This window comes from Carcharhinus amblyrhynchos, chromosome 3, assembly GCF_965287045.1.
Source record: "Carcharhinus amblyrhynchos chromosome 3, sCarAmb.v2.hapA, whole genome shotgun sequence".
Classification (NCBI taxonomy): Eukaryota; Metazoa; Chordata; class Chondrichthyes; order Carcharhiniformes; family Carcharhinidae; genus Carcharhinus; species Carcharhinus amblyrhynchos.
The window spans coordinates 100,240,215-100,267,363 of NC_137326.1; the positions used below are offsets into that span (position 1 = coordinate 100,240,215).

At 39.3% G+C, this 27,149-nt stretch overlaps 1 protein-coding gene across 1 annotated transcript; it reads right to left on the minus strand.

Annotated features, from left to right (window-relative positions):
- Window positions 1-365: 365 nt before the first annotated feature.
- Window positions 366-25,450, minus strand: vmn2r1 (vomeronasal 2, receptor 1). Its single transcript, XM_080186442.1, has 6 exons — window positions 25,236-25,450; window positions 15,156-15,447; window positions 11,827-12,717; window positions 7,876-8,103; window positions 4,947-5,070; window positions 366-1,629 (listed from the first exon to the last, which is right to left on the minus strand). Exons 1-6 carry the CDS (start codon window positions 25,448-25,450, stop codon window positions 635-637), a joined length of 2,745 nt encoding a protein of 914 aa, XP_080042568.1. The 3' UTR covers window positions 366-634.
- Window positions 25,451-27,149: the final 1,699 nt, after the last annotated feature.

Consider the following 27,149-nt stretch of genomic DNA (forward strand, 5'->3'; position numbering starts at 1 on the left):
AGGAAGCCTATAGTGGCTTTTATACATAAAGTTGGTTTTGCACAGAAAATCCAATTTTCTAAATGAACAATGGCAAAATCCCCTCCCACAGTTACGTTTCATTGTATTTTGAATCTGATATTGTAATCCATAATTAAGCAGATTGCTAGAAAATGTTGTCAACCTTCCCCAATCTAACTGATCATCTATTAGCTTCTGATTTGATTTGACAGCAACTGGATGTGAAATTAAGTGCAATAGAGAAACCATGCAAACTAATCATATTTCAAAATAATTTTGGACATAGTACTTTCAAGAAATTACACTTTTAAACAAAATGACTTGATTTCATTATTTTCTCAAACATAAAGTGAAGTTATGGGTCCTGCAGTTGAGAGGTCAAAATTATCTTAACTTGCTGCTTCAGGTTGTTACACTTTTATAGTTTTCCATACAGAGAATTGGTCAGGGGTTGACAAGAGCAGAGAAAAATACATTCTACAAATTCCAACATTAAAATAGAATCCATTATCATTTTATACGTATGAAATACAATCTACAGCTTCCTTAAGTGCGTAAAGAGTATAATAATGTGTATTCAAGCAGCAAAAACAATCGTAGTATCATATGCAGATCTTGTTTGTAAGCACGTTTATTAATTGAGTGTAACTGTTGAACAGGCAGTGCTTACTCCAGAGCTAGTCAGCGACTGTGAAGTTGGTGGTGCACTCTTGTCATTTTTATCAGTTTTGCCCTTAACTAACTCCTCTGTGTTTCTCTCTGGCTTCAGCAAGATAATATAACACTTAGGAACAAAAAGACAAGCAAGCACACCAAAACTGGATGCCAGAATGGCAAACATTTCAACAGCTACCATATATTTCCCCCGAGTGCTTAAGTATGCTGGGATAAAAGAAATCCAAACAATAAAAAAAACAAGTAAGGCAAAGGTCATGAACTTCGCCTCATTGAAGTTATCAGGTAACTTCCGAGCAATGAAAGCAAAAATAAAGCAAACAGCAGCCAGTAATGCATCAAATCCTAACACGCAACACAGAAATACTACAGAGCCTTCGTTGCATTCCATAATTATTTTGATATTTTGAGACTGTGTATTCTTGACAGGATAAGGAGGGAGAATTAGTAACCAAGCTGTACACAGACAAGCATGGCATGAGACAATGATCAATGCAATCATCCTTTGTTGAAAAGGGCCTAAACATTTCTTTTCTGTGCCTTCTGCTGATTTTGCTTTGACTGCTTTAGCTTTGAGCATCAGATTAACAGCCTTTGACAACATACACGAGAGGCAGGTAGCAAAGCTAATAGCAAGAAGAACCTGCCGTGTCATACAGGACCATGCTACTGGCAAACCAACAAAGACAATAGTGCTGAGAAAGCATATTACCAGTGAAAATAACAGCACAAAGCTCAGTCCACGATCATTAGCTTTGACAAGGGCAGTATCTTTTCGAACTATGTAAGCTATAGAAATCGCTGTAGCAATGCAGGCACCAAATATCGATAGTGCTATCAATGTTATTCCCAAGGCATCATCATAACCAAGATATTCAATCACTTTATGTATACAGTCATCTCTGTTTTCATTGGACCAGTAATCTTCAGGGCACTGAATGCATTCCCTCGAATCTGTTAAACGAACATCAAATATTGTTATGCAGTTGACATTTACATATGTACTATTCAGGTTCAGTCAATATACTGCTGATTCCACTTAAACAGCTCAAATAGCATTTGGTAAATAAATCCAATCAACTGATCGCTGTTGTAGCACCAATGGCTGATGGGTAGTGCTGCTTTTCTCTCAACTTTTAGTCCAAGAGAATGAGCAAATCTTGTGGTGCAGTGAGTTATATTGTCCAGCCTCTGAGCCAGAAGCTTCAGGTTCGAGAACCCACCTAGGATTTAAGATATATTTGGAACACAGCTAAACAGGTTGATTGTCAACCTGAAAATCCTTTTCATACATACCAGTGGTAGGTGGTAGAATTGGAAAAGATTCCTGGTCAGCTATATGATAGAAAAATTGTTGGAGCCTCTACCATCATTATCCAGAAGCTCCAAATTATGCCACACATGTTAAAGTGTGTGGTGCCATTGCAACTTGGCCTATCTGAATGAATTTTAACACACCATCACCAAATGAGAAATAACTATTTACTTACTTAACCTCCGGCACAGGTAACTTTAGTACAGGTCAAATGAATATCAAATTATTTTATTTTAGTTTCAAAAGGTCTCATTTTTCACTCATAGAAAAGAATTAATGCACTCCTTCTAGGCCGGTTCGTTGGCAGCGGCCATTTAATTAGGCAGGTGAGTGCGGATCCCTCTATCTTCCCAACACTGCCTCCGTTAAATCTGTGGGGAAGAAGCCCGTGGAAAGTCTTCCTGCCTTCCTGCTAACTGAAGCCCTTAAGTGGGCAATTGCCTGTTTGAGGATTTTATCTCTCATCTACTGGTATTCACCCAAAAATCACTAGATTGTATGAGATCAATTCACTCACTTCTCCCAAAATAGTATAGATGGTATTTGATGGAGGCAACAGGGTTGCTCCCATGGTTATGCCTCAGCCCTCATTCAAAGGCACAGTGCCTGGTCAAGGCACCTGACATTGGGAAGGGGAGGCCTGGTGAGAGCCAACCCATTGCTCTTGCTGCTGCCTACCCTGCAACCACGTGCCATCATTCAATGTGCCTGGATCCACTGGTAATCTTAGGCCTCAGGTATGTTTCATCCCAGTGGTACAAACTCCCAAGTGCTGCAGAGCAAAGAAGATTTGTCGGCCCTTGATCATGGGAAATGCCCAATTAAATGCCCAGTTAAATGCCTAATTGCCACTTAATTCAGTGGGCTTTCCTGGAAAGAGGTGACCTGAGGTTCTACCGCTGTTGCCTCCATCAAATACCACACATATTATGTCATTTTTGGGAAAAATTAGTGAATTGACCTTACAGAACTGAGTGGTGATTATTGTTGTCACAATGAAGGATTGGGGTCCACACACCAATATATTTCAATCAGTTGACTGAATATTCCTTTTCTCGTACCTATCATCCAGATACAGGCAAGACAAGTTTACAAATTAATTTTAGACTTATCTAATGTTAAGCCTTTCATGGGCCTTTCCAAATAAGAAGAGTAGTTGTCTTATCAATCAGAAAGTCATAGCACAAATCAATTCCAATCTGCCACACTACCTGGATCCACTACAGTTTGCCTAGCACCGCAACAGGTCTTACGACTCTTACCAACTTTTACACATGCACCATGGAAAGTATTCTTTCTGATTGTATCACAGCTTGGTATGGTTCCTGCTGTGCCCAAGACTGCAAGGAACTACAAAATGTTGTGAATGTAGCCCAATCCATCATGCAAACCACTCTCTCAACCATTGACTCTGTCTCCATTCCTTGCTGTCTCGGCAAAGCAGCCAGCATAATTAAGGACCCCACACACCCCGGACATTCTCTCTTCCACCTTCTTCCATCAGGAAAAAGATACAACCGTCTGAGGTTATGTGCCAACTGACTGAAAAACAGCTTCTTCCCTGCTGCCATCAGACTTTTGAATGGACCTACCTTGCATTAAGTTGATCTTTCTCTACACCCTAGCTATGACTGTAACACTTCATTCTGCACTCTCTCGTTTCCTTCTCTATGAACAATGTGCTTTGTTTGTATCGCACACAAGAAACAAGACTATTCATGGAATGCTAATACTTGTGATAATAATAAATCAAATCAATTCCTAGAAATTCAGTATATTTCACCATATGAAATTGTATGCTTTGTTCACCTGTCATGCCTTACCATTTGCTTTCCTTTTTTTAAGCTATTACCTTCAAATTTTATCATTCAAGTTCCAAACGTCTGCCACTACCATCAATTTTCTTTTTTATTTATCACTGATAAGCTATGCCAACAGATGAAAGAATGTTATGATGAGACTGTCATAAGCTGGTGAAGCAGTCTGTTAGTTATCTGGCACAGTGTATCATGCGGGGTAATATGTAGGTTCATGCCAGCAATTTCATACACTTCAATTTCTTGAATTTTGATTAGCAAAGATGTCAAGTGGAGATCAAACAGCTTCTTCATGGGAGGGGAAGAAAACTGGAGCATGTACAACTGTACCTTCCCAAAAGCATGCGCTGAGTGATTACAGTCTATTATTGTTTGGTTATGAAGCAGGTATTAGCAATTACCTAACAGGCAGAAGGTATACCTCAACCATCACCTAACCCATGTCCCCCAGAAAGGAACTATTCAGTATGGAGAGAGCTAAAACAGCAGAAAAATTACTAAAATATGGAGAATACAAAACAGCATAAGGAATGAGAAAAATAACATTCATTTAAATATCTGGCACTACAGAACTATGGATTTTGTTTCCGTGTATCACAAGATTTTCAATACAGGCTTAATGTAATTAAAATTGAATTGATCCGTTATTCAACTGAATCAGCCATTGGGTATGTGCAAATTATATTTAAGAGCAGCTATTCCATTGTGTATTCATTGCAGGCATATCTTTCCATGTTCATCCTTGGATATACATACATATCTTACTCATTTGAACTTTTTGTTTAATTCCTTCATTAGATTCTCCCCTATTAAGAAGATAATACTTTTTTTTGCATGTGAACTCTAGGGGTACTCATAATCAGTAGCCTTACCTACATATTAGGAATTTAAATGCATAATCCTCACAATATCCATCCATTGGTTACAAAATTGTGAACCAAATGTCACTTAACTACCACTAACGTTATTGCACTCATAGAAATCAACATACCTGTGTCTTCACATCTTAATTGCTTTTGCATAATCTTAAGTGTTATAATGTATCGTGCTAAATAAGCTGCGTGTACATAAAAAGTGAATATTTTACATAAATTTATAGAATCGTGAGTATTATTTCATATAAAAATGTGGTAACTAACCTGTCTCATTAGTTATCTCACCATCAGCACATGGAATGCAGTCAAAGCAGCAAACAGGTTCGCCTTGACGAATTCCTTTTCTGGTGCCAGGCTGACAGCTTTTACTACATACAGAAAATGGAGGCTGCCAAATAGAATATTGATATAAATTAAGTAGGAGTTCCCAAACAGCAATTTACACAAAAAAGACCAAAACCAATATTTTTCTGGCCTAAAGGAAAATTACAAGTAAGTGAAGCTGTTATCTCAAAAACATAGCATAATAAAGCACTTAACCAATGTTGTGGTACATAAGTTGTGAAAACCTACTGCAAGACATGTAATAAGTTTAAATTAGGGGACAGCAGCAATACTTTTCATTCCTATATAGTTTGTGCACTATTATAAATTCAAAAATGAAACTTTACGAATCATGATCATGTAACAAATAGAAAATGTACAGCTAAGTATTTGCCAAGTGAAATCTGTCTATCATAATGTACATTATGATGGGCTCCGTGTTCATGGAAACTGTCGTCATTTTCCTCAATATTTATAAGGAATATTATGGGAGAAGCAGAGGCAGAGCGAAAGATAAATGATTTAGTTGCTGCGCTTTGAATAAAGTAAGGCAAAGTGACACAATGCCATTGAATTTTAACTTAACTTTCTCATTCATGGCAGGGGGGTAATGTTCAAATTGTTTCAGAGGATTTATCACACAAATCCCAATCAGCACTGATTTTAAAAAATTGAGTTCTTTTTTAGGTCATTGAAGCAGGTCCTGGAAGCAAGAGCATTTCATGAAAACTTGTAACTTGAGATAATATGATGTAATTAAGATCCTGATTCATCTTTAGCAGAACAAAATAAGTTTTACTTAGTACGTGTTGGCTGAGTAAGACATGACAGGATTGGAATGGCATGCTGATTGGAGTCAATATTTGAAAAGATAGGGATGTGTGCTGTTATGCCCTTTGGATTTTCAATGAATTTCCAGCCTTGCTGTTGATCGTTTTTGCATCACACACCCTGAATAAACAGTCACAGGTTATGATGGTTGCATTCCAGCTTCATGCTCTGGGTAAAGGAAGAGACAGAGGGACAACTGCAGCCAACTTAAGAACTGGAAGGAGCAGCAGGCTGGCCTGTTAGAAAATAACAAGGAAGGAAAGTCATTCATAGGGGGTCATATCCAATTCAAATGGTTTATAGACCTAGAGCCATTTTCCTGGTTATCCCTGAGGTGTAGTGAATGGAGAGTCAGTGCTTCACCAACCATGTCTGGCCAACTTGACTGAACTTTTTCAAAGAGGATTCCAGGTTTGTAGATGAGGGCAATGCATTTGAAGTAGTTTTCTTGGACTTCAGGAAGGTTTTTGACAAGGTCCCACATGGGAGACTGATAGCAAAGGTAAGAGTCCATGGGTTTCAAGGAAATTTAGCAAATTGGATCCAGAATTGGTGAGCGGCAGAAAACAGAGGCTGATAGTCGAGGGGTATTTTTAAGATTGGAAGACTGGATCCACCTGCAGGGATCAGTGTTGGGCCCTTGCTGCTTGTGGTTTATATAAATGAATTAGACTTGAATGTAGGAGGGTTGATCAGTAAGTTCATGGGTGATATGAAAATTGGTAGGGTGGTAAATCATGAGGAGTTTAGCCTTAAACTAGAGGATGGTTAGAATCTGGAACTCATTCCCTGAACAGATGGTGGAGGCAGAAATTTGCATTACATTTAAGAAGTATTTAGATGTGCACTTGCGATGCCAAGGCATACAAGGCTGTGGACTAAATACTGAAAATTGGGATTAGAATATTTGGGTGGTTTAGTCTTTGACTGACACAGGCGTGATGGGCTGAAGGGTTTTTTTCTGTGCTGAAAACCTCTATGACTCTGAGTTCCCCATCTGGGTTGTAACAATTGAAACAATTCATCCAACTTTTATAGTACTGACATTGCAGATCCAAGACCTACAATGGAAAGATATTGCAGACCAAAGTGTCAAATGTGATAATGGTACTTAATTTTAGTGTTGGCAAACCTCCAACTATTTAAGAGAAAGAGAATGTCCCTCTTTGCCCTTATCTCCTGCAATAGAACTTCCATCAGGGAAGCATCAGAGAATCTTGGAGCTTCATCTTGAACCCATTTGTCAGTTTGAATGATTAAAAGAAAGGTTATCAACTAAGGAAGTGAAACCACCGCTCCCCCTCTCCAGTCTGCATTCCTTCCCCACCAACCATTCGCATTTGTCACCTGTTCACATCCCTCCAAAATTCACATTCACACATATATATAAGACTTGCTGGAAATTACATCTACAAAGTGGACAATCATGTTAGACGTCTTCCAGTAAGTTTACGGTGAAAGGGGGATAGGTCTAAAGTGAGAGGGGAGTGATACAAAAGGGTCCAGAGGGCAATTTTTTTCACGCAGAAGGTGGTGAGTGTCTGGAACGAACTGCCAAAGGTAGTAGTAGAGGCGGGTACAATTTTGTCTTTTAAAAAGCATTTAGACAGTTACAAGGATAAGATGGGTATAGAGGGACATGGGCCAAACACGGGCAATTGGGATTAGCTTAGTGGTTAAAAAAAGGCATGGACAAGTTGGGCCGAGGGCCCTGTTTCCATGCTGTAAATCTCTATCACTCTATGACTAAGTCAGATGTCTTCCAATCAAATGTTAACTTATTACAGTAGCCCACTTGAAACCCATTCCAAGTTTCCAGGCTAACATTCAACCCATTGTGTGACAATTTAACACACTGAATATTTGCCACTTCGAGCTATTACTCGATTCCATTAACTGCTATTCAGGGTCTAAAGATAATTAACAGCTACTTTTAATCCTCATTTGACTTAAACTCTTTGACTATGAAGGACAAGAATGATGCTCCATTATATCATCTTCTGTTATAATTGAACCAGATGCTTCACTACTTACATACCGTAACCTGGTCATCATTCCAAATTATAGAGTCATTTTGGATGATCATCTCTTGTCCTGGGGGTGCAGTCCCGTTGTAACTACCGATTACCTTAAAAGAGATATACCCATCGGAGGATCTCTGCCAGTTCATAATATCATACATGGCATCGATATCTCCATTTACATCAAAATAGATTTCTTCCCCTAGAAGGCCCTTGAACCGAACATTTTTCAGGTAGTACATAAGCTGGAAAGAACAAAGGAAAGATTAGTAACATAAAACAGCAATGCAGAGATTTAGCTTTGTTGGTTCAATTGATTAAATTAAACATCTACTTGTAAATTATACTGAATCAAATCTTGCTGGAAGAATAACCTAAAGCAAATGATGCACACCATGATTAATGCAAAAACTTGCAAAAATTGAATGGGTGTGTTATACCAGTGAGTTGTAAATCTCCAAACTTGCTAGTCTACCACCTCTAAAAAGGAGGAGCTACAGTTGCAGAAGGACACCATCACCTGTGTAGCTTGGAGGAGAACCCACACCATTTGACTAGGAATCACATTGCTATTAGACCATAAGACCGAGGAGCAGAATTAGACCACTCGGCACATTGAGTCTGCTCCACCATTCAATCATGGATGATATTTTTCTCATTCCCATTTTCCTGCCTTTTTCCCATAACCCCTGACCCCTTATTAGGTCTATCTCTCTATCTATCTCTGTCTTAAAGACACTCAATGATCTGGCCTCCACAGCCTTCTGCAGCAAAGAATTTCACAGATTGACCACTCTCTGGCTGAAGAAATTCCTCCTCATCTTTGTTTTAAAGGATTGTCCCTTTAGCCTGAGGTTGCGTCCTCTGGTTCTAGTTTTTCCTACTAGTGGAAACATCCTCTCCACATCCACTCTATCCAGGCCTTGCAGTGTCCTGCAAGTTTCAAAAAGATCCCCCCTCATCCTTCTAAACCCCAACGAGTACAGATGAAGAGTCCTCAGCCGTTCCTCATATGACAAGCTCTTCATTCCAGGGATCATTCTTGTGAGCACCCTCTGGACCCTTCCCAAGGCCAACACATCCTTTCTCAGATATGGGATCCAAAACTTTTCACAATACTCCAAATGGGGTCTGTCCTGGGCTTTATACAGCCTCAGAAGTACATCCCTGCTCTTGTATTCTAGCCCTCTCGATATGAATGCTAACTGAACCTGCATATTAACCTTAAGAAAATCTTGAACAATGATTCCCAAGTCCCTTTGTGTTCCTGATTTCCTAAGCATTTTCCCATTTAAAAAATAGTCTATGTCTCTATTCCTCCTTCCAAAGTGCAAAACCTCACACTTTTCCACATTGTATTCCATTTGCCGTATTCTTTCATATGTTCCATATCTTTTCACTGTAACCAGGTCAATATCCTGGAAATTGCTCCCAAACAGCCCAGTGAGTATACCTGTATTATGTGGTCTACAAGAAAGCAGTGAACTACTACTTTCTCAAAGACAATTAGAGAATAACAGTAAAAATGTTGGCCTAGCCAGTAATCCCCAAGTCCCATGAAACAGTCTGTCAACCAATGAGTTGTTAATCTCCAAACCTGCTAGTCAATTTATGTCACCCCTGTTTGCTACATTCATATAGTATCTCACCCTCAGACTCCTCCACTCTACCTCACATTCTTTTTCTAAGGCACTCCTTAAAAAATCCTGAAGGCGACGTGATTGAAACTACAAGGCGGAATTTTCTGGCCATACTCGCCCCCAAAGCTGGAAAATCCCAACCGTGGCAACATACCTCTGCATGGTCCATGTCCTGCCGGCTACAATTCCTGTGGCGGGCAGGACAGGAAAATTCTGCCCATAGAATCCTGAGGGTCTTGATGGTGTGGATGTGAAGAGGATATTTCTTCTTACGGGAGAATCTGTTCAAAAATAAGGGGTCGTCCATTTAAGATGCCCCAAAGCCTGCCCACCATCTGCAAGGTACAAGTCAGAAGTCTGATGGTATTCTCCACTGGATGACACTCAAGAAGCTCGACTCTATCCAGGGCAAAACCGCTTGCTTGATTGGCACCCCATCCACCAACCCAAAAATCCACCTCTTCCACGACAGACACACAGTAGTAGAAGTGAGTACCATCTACATGATGTATTGCAGAAACTCACCTAACCTGCTTTGGCAGCACCTTCCAAACTGACAACCACTACCACCTATAAATAGAAGAGCTGCAGATGCAGGGGAACACCATCACCTGCAGGTTCTCCTCCAAGCCACACACCATTTGGCTCGGAATCATATTGCTATTCCCTCACTGTAACTGGGTCAACTTCCTGGAAATCCCTCCCAAACAGCACAGTGAATATACCTGTACCACGTGGACTATAGCAGTTCAAGAAAGCAGCACACAATCAACTTCTCAAAGACAATTAGAGAATAGCAGTAAAAACGTTGCCCTAGCCAATAACCCCAAGTCTCTTGATAGAACAAATAAGTTGCATTTACAGTCTGTCAACCATGAAAATTAAGCTCTTTGTTTAAAAGAGTCAGTCCCTTATTCTTAGGTAATTTTTGAAGTTATGGATCCATAAAAAATTACCATCTTCTTTCTGGAAGGAAGATAACACTGTGGCAGATTCTCAATTATATTAGATCAACCAATTCTGTACCAAACCACATTGGTCTCCAACAATTGGTTATTGCACTTTCAATATTTGGTTGTTAAACACTTCAGTGAGGTGGAATTTTCCCATCCCGCCCACCATGAGAATCATAGCAGGCAAGACATGGACCATGCAAAGATGTGTTGACCTTGGGGGGGATTTTCTGGCTTTGGGGCGGATGTGGCTAGAAAATGCCACTCCGGGACTGTCATATTGACCAGAATTCTCCAGTCTCACATACCCCACTGCCAAGTAGAACAGAGGATTTGACTTCCAAAGAATTTCTTTTGTAAACATGCTAATCTGTAACTTTTTAAAAACACAATTTACTAATAAACGTGGTCGATGATTCACTTGTAACAAAATCTCATTGAACATACTATGTTTACAAATGAAGTTTGATTTCTGTGGCTTTTTAGAAAGATAAGACACCTTTAAAACAGTCTGATTCAATAATGCTCATCAAATATTCCAAAGCTCCTAAAAATAAGAACAACTTTGAAATTTGTTTCCATTTCACCATGGAGTGCAATGGCCTCCTTTGTGCTATATTATTCGAAAATCAAATAGAGCAGATGTACAGGACAGAAGTGAGATGGGCATAACTTTCAGGATGAGTGACATTTCTACTTTCTTTTACTCAATGTGAAGAGATATTTTGCTGGTAGGTGAGTATTGTTTCTTCTGTGAAAAGCAGTGTTACAAAATAGAAACCAATCAAAATAAAGTCATTAGCTCCAAATATTTAAGTATCTATTCACATTTTGAGAAACATAAGTAACAATGTGTGTCACTTTTTTGGCTGCTGTTCAGAATTTAGAACTTTAACTAGATTCTAATCCATTTTAAGGTAATTGCCAAGAGAATCAAAGCTGATGTGAGGCAAATAAAATGTACATAGTGAGTTGTGATCTGGAATACACTGCCTCAGAAGGTGGTGGAAACAAGTTCAATAATAAATTGCAAAACAGGGTTGGATAAGTTCTTGAAGGGAAAACATTTTAAAGGCAATGGGGAAAGAGTGTGTCTAATTGGATAGCTCTTTCAAAAAACTGTCAAAGTCTTCAAGAGCCAAATGGTCCCCTTTGTGTTGTATCACAGAAGATCAATCAGGGCAGGTGTACAGATTTGAAGAGTAATGGACATAAACTTTAGGAAAAATGACTTTTCCACTCTAATTTTTACTCAATGTGGACAGTTATTTTGTTGCTGTGTGTATTGTTGCTCCACTGAAAGGCATTGTTACAAACCAAAAACTAATTAAAGTAAATCCATTAGTTCCATGAATGTAAAGCATTGAAAACATACCTGCCACGGCTGAAAATTTGAGATGTTTGCACATGATCCATTGACAAAAGGACCCTCTCCTATCTTACAAATATGCATATTGTGAAGTGCATTTGCCACAGTGTACACAGATTTGTACACACTATATGTCAGCCTCAGTTGGCTTACATCAGTATATGTATTGTAGAGTTCCTCCAAATTCTCTTTTCCTGTACAGTACCTCTGAGAAAGAGGGGGAATATTATGGATTCTATTCTTTATACCTGTTCTATTATACTCAGTTTTTTTAACGTCAAACATTCGACTGACAGCTACACCATGCTCAGGCCACATGCAATCAAAGGCTCTCTCCCAGAATTCCGTTATCAGTTTTTCTCCAGAATTTATTGGATCTAATTGAATGAGGTGATTCTGTAAACCACGGATATCAGCTCGTTGAATTGCCAAACCAATAGTTCCACGCAAAAGTGAGGAATATTCCTGTTTGGAAATCAGTGCAGAGTTAATCCAAGCCTCACTTGCTATCCATGTTCTGCCAGTAATGTTGCGTCGCAGGACTTCTTCCATTAAATAGCTCAGGTCAATATCAGCAGAGAAGACAGCAATGATTTTGGCAGTTGATTGCTCAATTGTGTCTACGATTTGAACTATTTTCTTTCTTGCATAAACTTTGGGGATAGTCTCAGAAAAAGAGATACATACTCCAACTTTTTCTACCTCTTCTTTGAAAGTTTTAATTCCATATTTCCCATAGTCATCATCTGATGCTATTGTGCCCACCCACGTCCATCCAAAGTGTACCACAAGTTTTGCCATTGCTCTGGACTGAAAAACATCACTTGGTATGGTTCGGATAAAGGATGGAAACTGGAATTTGTCACTGAGAACTGAACAAGAGGCTGAGTAATCCACCTGCAAAATAGTGGTCAAAGAAATTATGTAAAGCATTCAGCCAAAAAACAAATTGATGACAACACGTGCAAATTACTTTTCCACCCAGTTATTGAAAACTTTTGTTATGAGTATTGTTGAAAAAAGAGACATGTTGTCAAAGCTTTTTGTCCTGCACTCTTCAGTTTCAGACACACAAATTTCAAATTTCAAAGGGGACAACAATTTAGATTGCATTAAAAAAGGGTATAGATTGGTTGGCAAGATGGCTGTAATTGGTTGAGAGCTGCCATGGAGAATACACCAAGGAGCTATTGTCCCCCATGCTTTTGTTTAGTTGAAAAAAAGTGTAACGTGGCTCACTTTCATTTGCCTGAAGCTACATTTATTCATACACTAGAACTTGTCCTCTACAGGAAAAAAGGAACATGTCCATGAAACAAATTAAATAAATTAAACAAAGGTATGAGAGACAAAAGCTATATGGTGCATTTTCCATTACAGCGCCTTGACCAATCAGCCAACCATCACAACAAAAACAGAAAATCTCAGCAGGTCTAACAGCATCTGTGAAGAGAAAATAGGGCTAACATTTTGAGTCAGGATGACATCGTCAGAGCTGAGTTGCCAACCAACCATAATCTTTTCTCATGCAGTATAAATTATTGCTTCCATTGAAATTTGGGTTTATTGCCTCTGGCCTGATGAATGCAAGATGGAAAACTTTGATAGCATGTCTTTTTCAGCAACACCCGAATTCTGAATTACCAAGCAACTTTTGTCATGCTTTTTTTTTCCATATCACCTTATTTTATTTCTGAAGCTTCCCTTAATTCTGCAGCCAAAAACATGGATGTTTTATGTATTATGCCAATGTTCCCAATCCTCTCCTATATTACTCTTTGTCTCACCATTTGGACTCAAGAACAAATTATTTATTCACCCTTAGATTTCACACTGTTCAGCATTAAGTGTATAGCCAGTAGGTGACAATGCATGAAGAATCATAGGCAGGAATCCAGATCCTCACACTCCATTACAAAACATGTTAGCAAACAACATATTGTACTACTCCCATTGTACGTTTTGCATCCTGTCATCAAAATATATCTTCCAGCATTTTCATACAGTTTTTATTTATTTCTAATTCCTGTTCAATAAGGTTATCAATGCCAGAAGTAAGGTTGTTCATCTATTACAAAAAGGGGCAAAGTCAAATCAAGAATTGATCGGTATGATTTTATTTGAATAAGAAAGGTCTTTGAGTTTCACTTTTGAATTTTAGTTTGGAAAAACTAAATTAAAGGCAAAAACAAATTTATTTCCAAATCTAACTAAAATACACATTTGGTGTTAGCTTGTAAATTCTTCATATTTCAAGTTCAGATTCCTCTATTTTTAAAATAAACAGAATGTTAAACACGATTTACATCCCCTACTTCATGTGACATGAATTCTATGACTGAGTGGGGGAGTTAGAAGGCTTCAACAGCTTCTGCAGAAAGAAAATGAATTTCTAGTCCAAGATACACAAGTTTGAATACCTTATGGAACTTATCTGAATCTGAAAAAGATCAATTATTTTTAAAGTTTATTAGTCACAAGTACGCTTACATGATCATCACAATGAAGCTTCTGTGAAAATCCCCTAGTCGCCACACTCCAGTGCCTGTTCGGGTACACTGAGGGAAAATTTCGCATGACAAATGGACCTAACCAGCATATTCTTCAGACTGTGGGAGTAAACCAAAGCACCCGGAGGAAACCCACACTTACACTGGGAGAACGTGCAGACTCCACACAGACAGCGACCCCAGCCAGGAATCAAACCCAGGTAAGTTATAATATAATCCCTACAGTGCAGGAGGCCATTTGGCCCATCAAGCCTACACCAACAACAATCCCGCTCAGACCCTATCCCCAGAACCCCACACATTTATCCAGCTAATCCTTCTAACCTATGCATCTCGGGACATTAAAAGGCAATTTAGCATGGCCAGTGAACTTAACCTGCACATCTTTGGGCTGTGGGAGGAAACCGGAGCACCCGGAGGAAACCCACATAGACACGGGGAGAATGTGTAAACTCCACACAGACAGTGACCTAAGCCAGGGATTGAACCCAGGTCTCTGGTGTTGTGAAGCAGCAATACTAACCACTGTGCTACCGTAATTATGGATTAATCTGCTTGAACCAGTTGAGTTTGAGATAGCCTGGAGTGCCACTCCCTCTCAAAGCACAATGTTGTTCATAAGGTAATCTTCAATAAGATGTATGGAATTTCAGGTAAACCATTGAACAAGTTATTTCAGTATGTGAAAACTTTATATTATGAAATGCTTTACAAACTTGGATAATTTGTAATATTAATACAACATCTCCAACTTAGCTCTCACATTTTTAATGAAGCTCTAATGAAAACATAGAACCGTTCATCATGCTTTTCCCATTCTGTTACCTGAGGAAAGTAGTACAGTCCCAGGATTCTGGCGGTTGCAATAGAAAGAGCTGAACCTCCAGCTCCAATCAGCACTGCCAAAGGAGCCCCATTGCCACACCGGTAGTTTGGTACAGCTTCATCCTGTCCAGTCAGATATGTCAATGTTCCTTCAACAGCTTTGGAAATGGTAAAACAAGAGTCATAGATCGTGTACCCAAGCTGTATATCCGGTAGAATTGAATCATTCTGATTGACTTCATTAATCGCATGGATCATTGTTCTGGCCCAGCGGAAAGCTCTGAAATTAAATCTGTTCAGCAAAGCAATGAGAGATTAAGGGAAAAATCCATCTCACATTTACGAAGCCACACATTGTGCAAATAAAATATATTTATCAATGACATATATGAACTCTGTAAATGAGGATTAGGAGAATTTATGATGTAAAACAATAACAACTTGTTCTTATGGGGCATATTCCACATAGTAAAACATCTGAAGGTGTTTCATAAGAGTGTTATCAAACAAATTTGACACCAAACCACATAGTGCTAAAGTAGACAACCAAAAGCTTTGTCAAAGAAAAGAATTCCTGAGAGACTTAAATAAAGAAGGAGATAGAAAAGGAAAGATGTAGGAGGAAATTCTTGACCTTTGGGACCAGGCAATTAAACGAAAGAGAGGTTATAATCAGGGATAAGCAAGAAGCCACAACAGGAAGAGTGAACTATCTTGGAGGGTTGTAAAGTTGGAAGAGATTACAGAGAAAGAGAGGTGCAAGGCCATGGAGGGATTTGAAAACAAGGATGAGGATTTTTAAATCAAGAGCCAATGTAGATCAGCAGGAGAAAGAGATGGGTGAATACAACTTGGTGCAAGTTAGGACACAAGCAGCAGAATTCTGGATTACCTCAAGTTTATGGAAGGTGGAACACCATCTAAGGAATGCATTGAAATTGTAAATGGAAAAATACTTTTCATTCTACCCCAATACATGTGACAATAATAAATCATATCAATCCTAGAGATAACAAAGCCATGAATAAAGACTTAATTAGCTGAAGCAACATTTATTAATACTGACAAAACTGCATTTATTGTCCTTATTCATTTGCCCTAAAAACATGTCTTTTATGATTAAGTATTACTTTTACTGGAACTTGTGATTTATATAATAGATATGATGCTGTAATGGCACTATTTAACCTGAAAACGTTCTTGCTCCAGTGCTATAATCCATTCAAATAATTACACATTAGCCTAGTAAATGCTCTTATATTAGTAAGAATATTGTTTTTCTTACTTACGTGGGCAGTTCTGGCAAAGTTGCATTTATTGCCCATGCCGACCTGCAATAAAATGGTGTTGATTGCAATTCCATTTCATAGGACATTAAGAATAAACCACTTGGTGCAGCCTTGAGTTAAGTGTAGGCCAGATCAATTTGAGATGGCATATTCCCAAACATGACACATATTAGTGAATGAGCTGTCTTTTAAATAGCAATCCAGTATTTAATTTTCACGGTAATTTTCTGGAACTGGCCACAAATGGCCAGATTTATTAAAATAGTTAACAAGTTTCCATTGGAGATATGAACTGTCAGCCTGGGGGCTGCTAGTCCAAGTTAAGAAGTGTTAGCTACTATACCTAGTCAATGACAACAAGCAACATATGACAATCAAAAAGCACTTCTAAGAACTGAACATTTCTAAGATTTTTCGCTGAGGAGAGGTGAACCGACTGATAATAGAATGGATGTTTAGCCTTGGAGGGAGAGATTGGAAGGGGTGACTGAAAACAGTGAAAAAATTAGAGTTTGAAAAGTTTTAAAAAATGAAGATAGACAACAAGTAGAGACAGTTGAGGAGAAGTTCCAGAGAGTATTACTTAAAGCATTGATGAGACTTCAGAAGGTTAGAAACTTAGAAGCTCAGGAAGTGTGAGGAATTGGTCAGAAAAACTGTATGATACCAGACAAAGGGAAACAGACCTAGAAGACCAGATGACACCAGAGCCAAGCTGTAGCAACCCCATAATTATAAACAGTGAGCATTCAACGACTAAGAGGAAGTGGCTGTACAGAATTCAGATCAGCTTAAGTCCAATTGTGCCATTAGTAAACAATCCACATTACAGGGAATACGACTGCCAGTGACAGCCAAAGTTATTACCACCTTAAACATTTCTATCCCTGTCTACTTTCAGTTAATTTACAAATTTGTAACATTAAATAATAAGATACTACATATGTGTCAAATATATGATCGGTACATTAGCCAAAAGTTACTGGTCAGTTCTGCCAACATGTTCAACCAACAGCCATCATGGCACAGCTGCCCAAGATCATTGCGTTGCTGCATTTTCAAAAATAAAGGAATGGTTGTTGGCACTTATGTGGACTTCCAGGTAACGGGTTGCTGCTCCACATCTGCCACAACCACTTGGTCCTTGTCACCGGTAAATGGTGAAACAGCTGACACGGCCACCTCAAACTAACTACAGCCTCTGCAGGGTGTAGAGATGAAATTGCAAACACTGGGGAGAGAAATGTAAGGTGTTGTCAGTCCAGGCCATTGACAATCCTGACAGGATGCTTTTACAAGCCTACAATAACAGAAAAATAACAACTGTTAGCTCCACAATATACCTTCAAATGTATCAATGGTATCATGCATGTGGAACCTCAGATTATGCGATGAGACTAGAGAGGCTTAAATCGTTCTCCTTAGTATGGTGTAGGCTCAAACATATGTCTAATTTATACCCTATCATGGATGTCACTAAGGGATCATGCATTTAGGTTCTTATACAATTATTTTATGTATAAAGCCCTTTGAAGATGTCAATGTGTCACAATATTTCCCATTGTAAGCTGCATTTATATGTGTACCTTGCTGAAGTATAATTAAGCATGGTAAATATTGAAAGAGCTGTAAGGACTGTGCAACAGGTTGCTTTGAAACATTTGGACTTGTTAAATGGCATATTAAATAAATTTACCATGGCAGCTTCCACAAGATACCATTTCCTACTGCAACTGTTCCCAGGTCCTGAGGGAACTGTACACAGTATACACCTTGGCTGTTTCCTTTTGCCAGAAGCTGCAATGATATATCCTGTTCTAAAATGATAAACAGGAAACTCTGTTCATATGCATCTCATGCAGCAACCCTCTATTTCACTAATTGTCAAGCAGAAGTTTTGCATGCTGCACATTAATTACTCACAGCCTTGCTCATTTCTGACATCTAGATTTGTTTTCCAAACCCTTTACTTTTTGTCAGCTGTTTTTTGTGCCCTGGACAACATTTTGGAAAGCTAAAATGTGGCCACATCACTTTTAACCCCAACTTTAGGCTATTACAAGCTGAAAGCTTGCCAGATTTCTCTCCACCAGTCTCCTTTGACAATGCACCAGTCCCAGTTCGGGCGTAGAGGCTATTTCAAGTACCATATTATGGTGCATCTTGGGAGGCTCTAGAGAGTTGATTATTCCTGATTTGCATGCATGAAAATGTTATGAACTTCAGTCCAATTGTCTCAGTTCCAGGATCAGAAAATCTGCTGATGGTCTACCGCTAAAAAGAAAATATAACACGATACCAGGAAGTTAGATAGTGTTGTTAAATGCTTGTATCCCATTCTTAAATCTTTCCTTTATGCAAGTCCCACAATCCAAAAGACATCTTGGTTAAGTGGATTGGCCATGCTGAATTCTCCCTCAGAGTACCCAAACCGGACTTTAGCAACTAGGGGGTTTTCACAGTAACTTCATTGCAGTGTTAGTGTAAGCCTACTTGTGACAATAATAAATAAACTTTAAAACTAAAGATTAAAGCTTGGAAAAAATAAAGTTTGAAGAATGGGAAGAAAGAGAATTTAATAAGAGGGCAACTATCTGAAGGGGTTTTGTCTAGAACAGTTTCTACAGAATGGAAGATAACAAATGTCACTCCAATATTCAAAAAGGGAGGTAGAGAGCAAACAGGGACTAATACACCAAAAAGCTTAACATCGGTAGTGGGGAAAATTCTCAAATCTATTATCAAAGACTTTATAGTAGAGCATTCAGAAAGCACTGGCAGGATCAGATAGAGTCAGCGTAGATTTATGAAGGGGAAATCATGCTTGACGAATCTGTTGGAAGTCTTTGAAGATGTAACTAGTAGAGTTGACAATGGGGAACCAGTCAACGTGGTATATTTGGACTTTCAGAAAGCATTTGACAAAGTCCTGCACAAGAGATTATCGTGCAAGATTAAAGCACATGGGATTGGGGGAAGTGTATTCAGATGGGTAGAAAACTAATTGGCAGAGAAGAAACGAAGAGTGGGTGCTTTTCAAATTGGCAGGCAGTAACTAGTGGGGTGCCACAGGGATCAGTGCTGAGACCCCAATTATTCACAATATATATTAATAATTTGGATGATGGGACAAACTGTAACATCTCAAAGTTTGCAGATGTTACCAAGTTGGGTGGGAGAATGAACTGTGCCGAGGATGCAGAGATTCTTCAGAATGATCTGGACAGGTTAGGTGAATGGAATAATCAATGACAGATGCAGTATAAATTTGGACAAGTGTGAGGTTATTCATTTTGGAAGTAAAAACAAGAAAGCAACTTACAACCTGATTGGCTGTAAATTGGGAGAGGGGAGTATGCAGCAGGACCTGGGTATCCTTGTGCATCAGTCACTGAAGGTAAGCATGCAGGTGCAGCAGGTGGTAAAGGCGGCAAATAGCACGTTGGCCTTCATTGCAAGAGATTTCAAATACAGGAACAGGGATATGTTGTTTTAATTATATAGGGCCTTGATGATGCCACATCTAGAGTATTGTGTGCAGTTTTGCTCTCCTTTTCAGAGGAAGGATATTCTTGCTCTCAAGGGAATGCAGCGAAGGTTTACCAGGCTACTTCCTGGGATGGCAGGACTGGTGTATGAAGCCAGATTGACTAGATTAGTATTGTTTTCACTGGAATTCAGATGAATGAGGAGAGCTCTCAGAGACATATAAAATCCTAATAGGACTAGACAGAGTAGATGCAGGGAGGATATTCCCTATGGTAGGGGAGTCCAGAACCAGGGGTCGCAGTCTGAGGATTCAGGGTAAACCATTTAGGATGGAGGTGAGGAGACATTTCTTCACCCAAGGAGCGGTGAGCCTGTACAATTCATTACCATAAGAAGTAGTTGATGCCAAAAACACTGAATTTATTCAACACATGACTGGATATTGCATTTGAGATGAATGGGATCAAAGGTTATGGGGGAAAGAGCAGGATTAGGCTATTGAGTGGACAATTAGCCATGATTGTAATGAAAGGCGGAGCAGGCTCAAAAGGGCCAAATGGCCTCCTCTTGTTCTTATCTTCAATGTTTCTATGATATGCAAATTAGCTTAGAAACACAGTAAATAGTTATTTACTTCAGTAAAGTGGGGAACAATAAAAGTATAGAATTTTATGTTTTAAAACTGCAGAACAAATGACTTCAAAGTGACGACATGAGAATACATTTCATATTTATATGCTAAAAACCTGCTTTCTAGATAGGAGACCAAAAGGGAAATATGTTCTATTTGTAGCCGGTGGCTCTGCACTGACAGGAGAGATAGAAAGGAGAAAGAAGAAGCAGCTGGAAAGCAGTTATGAATACAGCCATTCCTAGCTGGAAAGTGGAACTCTCTCAGAAAGCAGAATTCTAAGCTAAAAACTGCTGATTTGAAAACCATAGAGACAAACTGCACTGAACTGAAGAAAACTTCTTAAACTTAAAGATAATTCATGGGGGTAACCATTTGCTGGATTTAGCTCATAGCATCATCCTATGTGGGATAATTGTTTTTGGACAAGGGGCATTTTTCAGAGTTCAGATACACAGATAGATGAGAATGGGCTTTAATTCCTGAATGTATTGTGTGCGTAGCCACTACTGCAGCTAAGTTTACCTTTGTTTTGTATTGTGGCCTTTCTTGTTATGTGTTTTTACATATTAATAAACATTATTTTTTGAATAGTTACACCTTTCCTTCACTGGTTTGCATATTTATCCTTACATTATTCCAAATTGAAAAAACACACTCCAGAGTTCCAAGTTACCCTTTAGGGTTTTGAGGTACCCTTGTGTGTAACATCAGCAGGGTTTTTAAACAGTGTCTATTTGCTTGAGTTGCTGATTCAGCACAGGCACAGATCTCAATGGCCTCATTCGGTGCTGTCATTTTATGGGTGAATATAAAAAAATTTCACTATAACACACATTCTCGCTGAGGCCTGCTCTTGAGCTAACTTGAGGTTTACAATAACCTGTTTGCTTCCACTCTTGAATTTTATGGGAAAAATTGAGCATGTTTGTATTAAGTGATGCAAGCATACATCTGTATCCAGTTGAAGAGACTAGTATGTATTTCTCAAAAAAAGAGAAGGCTGAGGAGAAATTTGAGACAGGACTTTAAGCTTATAAAGGGGCCTGATAGGGTAGATGTAGAAAAGATATTTCCACTGTAGAGCAGGCAGAGCTGATTGGCCATAAATATGTCAGTCACTAATAAATCCAATAAAGTATTCAGCGGAAAGGTTTTTTTTAAACTCAAAAAGTGATTAGAATGTAAAACTTATCACCAGAGGTAGTAACTGAGGCAAATGGCCACTGATACATTAAAAGGAGAAGGTAGATAACCACCATGAGGGAGGAGGGGTTAGAATTCTTGGAGGGCTAGATGATGAGGGTTGGGAAAAAGCTCACAAGGACATTAATAAGACCATTGACCAAGTGGACAAAATGCCCTGCCTCTTTCCCGCAATTCTTTCATTATTATTCTGTGGCATAGCATAGTGGTATGTCATTGCATTGCATCATAGTTTAAATCATATCTTTTTATTATTCACTCATGAGATGTGCGCAGTGCTGGTTAGACCAGCATTTAGTGCCTGCCCTTAATTGCCCTTGAGAAAGTGGTAGTAAGCTGGCTTATAGAATCGTAGAATCCTACAATGTAGATGGAGGCCATTCAGCTCATCAAGTCTGCACTGACCACAATCCCACCGGGCCTTACTTCCAACAACCCCATGTATTTACCCAAGCTAGTCCCTCTGACACTGAGGGGCAATTTATCATAGCCAATCAACCTAACCGGCACACCTTTTGGAGTATGGGAGCAAACGGGAACACACAAAGGAAAGCCATGCAGACACAGGGAGAATGTGCAAACTCCACACAGACAGTGACCCAAGCTGGGAATTGAACCCAGGTCCTCGGTGCTGTGAGGCAGCTGTGCTAACCACTAGGCCACCATGCTGGTCTCTCAAAAAGCTGTATTCATGTGGTGTAGGTACACCCACAGTGCTGTTAGGGAGGGAGTTCCAGGATGTTGACTCAGCAACAGTGAAGGAACAGCAATATAGTTCCAGGTCAGGATGGTGCATGGCTTGGAGGGAGCTACCAAGTCTGGATATTGTTCAGGAATTGGTACATATGGGCATGAACTGCTTCAGTATCTGCAGCTTTAGGAATGTTACTGAACATCATCAGCAAACATCTCCACTTCTGACCTAATGATTAAAAAAAAGTGTCTACAAACTGCAATCATTAGTAATCATAACATCACTATCAACAATCCCTAAAAAGGTTACAGTGCTTTAATTTAGTTCATAACAGAATATCAGGTCCCACCTATTGCTGAATGACCTCTCTGGTACAGAGAAACAAAATATTTGTGTGTCACGTCAGTGTATCTCATTTTGATCAAAATCACAAGTTTGTTAATATAATGATTTTAATTAGAAGTTTATAATATTTCAACTTCTAATCTGTATACCCCAATCATTTATTTCCCAATCATTATGGCAGTGCCCTTGGCCCAGCCATTTTCAGCTGCTTCATCAATGGTCTTTCCTCCATCATTACATCAAAAGTGGGGATGTTCACAGTTACATTTGCAACTCCTCAGAAACTGAAATAGTCCATGTCAGCGTGCAACAAACCTGGACAAGATTCAGGATTGGGCTCATAGATAGAAAGTAACATTCGTACCACAAATGTGCCAGGCAATGACCCATCACCAACAAGACAGACTTTAACTATTGCTCCTTGATGTTGAACAGTATTAACATCATTGAATCCCCATCATCAATATCTTAGGTTAACGTTAATCAGAAACTTAACCACACCAACCTTACAAAAGCAGATCAGAGGCTGGGAATTCCGAGGTGAGTAACTCACCTTCTGACTTCCCAAAATTGACCAAAGGCATAAGTGAGGAATGTGATGAAATACTCCCCATTTGCCTAACTGAGCGCAGCTATAACAACACTGAGAAAGCTGGAGAACATTCAGCACAAAACAGCCACTTGATTGGCACCCCATTCATTTTACTAAATATTTACTCCCTTCACCAACAGTAGTAGTGTGTACTATCCACAAGATGCACCACTCAAAGTTTCTTCAACAGTACCTCATAAACCTCTATCACCTAGAAGGACAGCAACAGCAGATGCATAGCAACATGCCAGTCTCAAACTTGCTTACATCCTGGATTTGGAACAATAACACCATTCCTCCATAGTTCCAGGACCTTGATCCAGCAACAATCCCCCTAAAAGTACTGTGGGTGTAACTATACCACACCAACTGTTCAAAAAGATGGCCCACCATTGCCGGCTTCAGGGTAAGTAGGAATGAGCAAAAAAAATGATGGCCTTGCCAGCAATATTCTATGAACAAATAATAAAAACAAATTGCTCGCTGCAAAAATATATAAAAAGTGACTGATAATCAATGCATTTTTCGGAATTCCTCTTGTTTTAAAGTTTGAGAGAAACTGATGATTCCTTTCCCAGCTTGGTGACATCACTGTTACTGAGCGCTTGGGAATTTCCAATTAGCCCCAGATTTAAATTAAATCTGGAAAGGGAAAATCCAGAGTTAACCAAATCTTTGCGGAGAGTTTTCTTCGAGGTCAGTAGAAAGCATCGTCAGCCACAAAATCTAGGTTTATTACTCAGCCTGTGCGTGTGTGTTTTTCTTTGAATATCTGCAATGTCTCTTAGCCATTTGGGATCAACCTAACTTTTCCTCCAGCTATGACTTGAAATCCAATTAACACACACCAATTAACCCTGATTCGGGTTTACACAGGTAACACATCATAAAGCTGGAAGCTTTCCATTGGAGGCACAAGCGACCCTCCCACTGAATGATTGATATGTTTCTCCACTGAAGGAAGAAGGCAAGATGCCACCGTATTCAAAAACCCGCTTGTCAATGCTGGAAATATTTAATAGCGCATTGATAACACACCGATTAGACAACGGTCAATATCTAGCTCTGCAAACAAATTATAAAATCCACAAGTTCAAAGTGTTGAATTTTTTTACTATCTTTTCGTTAAAACGTTAAATCAGTTCGTCTTAAAATTTATTTGATTGACTTTTGATTTGTGTTTCTTTGAATTCTCACGTTTCTAATGTCAGCTGGTGCTGAATAATAAAAAAAAGCACATGCTCACAAAATAACCCCGGTGTAAAGCAATGGCACAGACGGCAGCCTCAGTACCACACGGTTCACTTGAGATCACAGCTGGACCAGGAACAGTCTCCTGTGCCAATGATCCATTATCGGCTTTCTACATTCCATCAGTTTGTGCTTTATTGTAACGTAAACGATACAACGTGCATTCTAGAATTAAACAACTCAATAAAGAAACAACACATCTCATGAAGCAAGGAAATTAATTAGAAAGTTTTTTGTTGTTGCCATTGTCTGAAGTTCCAGTCAAAAGAATTGTAAACAGCTAGAAATTCTACTTTTATATAAAGGCAAAATATAGTCAGAGCTCTGAGGAAGAACCACCCAGACTCGAAAGGTTGGCTCTATTCCCGCTTCAGAGATGCTGTCAGACCTGTTGAATTTTCCAGCTTTTTTTGCTTTTGTGTTAGAAATTCTACTTCCATGGAAAAACTTAAATTGCGTGTTTCCTTAGCTGCCCTGAGATATGATTGTCTTAGACAGGTATTCGCTACTCCGGGAATTTATTACCCCAGATTTCCAATAATTTAGCTCTGATGCATTTACAATTGAAATCCATAACTCTTACCCCTCACATCCCGAGGACTGCGGCGATGTGCTGGACGATGAATTTGAGGCCACCACTCTGTAATGAATTGGAAACATCCCTCCGATCATCACATCTCCCGGCATTTTAAAACTATTTAAGTTAAATGTTCCTTTCAGCTTGCATATTGATTTTGCAGAGACGGTCACCGATATTGTGAGGTACAGCAATAAACGGAAATAATTTCGTGGTTCCATTTCAGGAATTGGAGGGCATAAGAAAAAACTCGAATGTCACCAAGTCCCCAGCTTTTATGGGTTCCTGGGACACCAGCTATAATGCCATTGGTTAGAACAATGAAGTGGGCAAAAGAAAAGGCGCTGGTAGCGTCCCAAAGGGACATGAATGTAGTTATGAAGCAGAGTTAGATTATCATTGCTCTTGCCTGTTCATTTCGGCATTATTTGGGCTAATGGTCTTTAGCAAATGTTACAAATTAAAAAAAAATGCAATTTCCATATAGGTTTTATTTCCATAAGTTGCAGAGAACGCTTATATTGAATTCAATCCCCTACAACATTTCATACTTGGTTTGGGTTAGTCAGCTGTTGATGAACTGAATAATATGGATTAACGCGGTGCCGCTCAGAAACGACCACCGACCGACTCATTTCCAAATAAAACTACAAGAGAGTGGTGTCATTTAAATAGGAGGTCGAAATCTTAACAGAAAATTAATTTCTTAACGGCAAAAGCACAGGAGGTTGGTTGCATTGGTATTTAAATGTACCCAGCCCTGGGGCTGTTGGAAATCTCTTTTCGCAAGCCTTGGCTTTGAGAAGAGTCCCCTGTTAATTAATTATAGTAAAAACATCATTGGCGAGCAGCTGATTAATTTTCTTCGAAACCATTGGGATGGGTCTCAATCAGTAGGTAAGGTTGGTCTACGTCTCTGACAAACATGTTTGGAGCCACCATGGACCTCAGTACCAGCTGATGGATCCTTCTGTTCTTAAGCCTCAGCGGGTCCCAGGATAAGTCCTGATCTGTTTGGCATACCGCCCCATGGGGCTGAGACACAAACATCTTCCATCATAGTTAAACTTGATCCTTTGGGGTAATGGCCACCCTTGTATCTGTTCGTCACGCCATCCCTGAAAGTTCAGCCAGCAGTTTTACCATACGGCCTCGTCTCACAGATTTGGAACTTCACCGTTAATGGCACAAGTCATTACAGAAAGGCAAACCTAACACAATACTTACGTTTCCCCATCCACTTTAATTTCCTCTTCAGTCCTGAGGAAGACAATGCCAGAATTTCCAAATGCCTGACAGGTGCTAAGTGCAGTAAAAAGTCTGACAACACCAGGTTTTAGTCCAACCTATTTATTTGATAATATACTCACAAGCTTTCGAGGGACACCCTCTTCGTCACCTGACGAAGAGGGTGTCAGGTGACGAAGAGGGTGTCCCTCGAAAGCTTGTGAGTATATTATCAAATAAATAGGTTGGACTAAAACCTGGTGCTGTCAGACTTTTTACTGTGTTTACGCCAGTCCAACGCCGGCATACCCACATCATGACTACTATCGGTGCTAAGTGCCCATCTCATTCGATACAACCGGTTTAGCGCAAATATTTTGGTTTTAGAAGAAAATACGCCGGGTTAGAAAACGGTCCTAATTCTCAATTCGTAAACAAATTTTATTTACATGAAACAATAACAAATCTGTTCCATATGAATGATGATTAATGTCCTATTCCCTCTGCTAGAAAACCATAATTAATTTACCTCTGAGCATGGATTCAACAATTAACAGTACAGAACTGTGCTTACAAACAACTGTTCCGATAGTTAACAGTTGCCATAGCCATGAAGTAATAATAATCTCAACCTATGGTTCAAATGACTCATCAATTTCTGGATCATTCCCGGCGACACCAATGTGTCCGGAC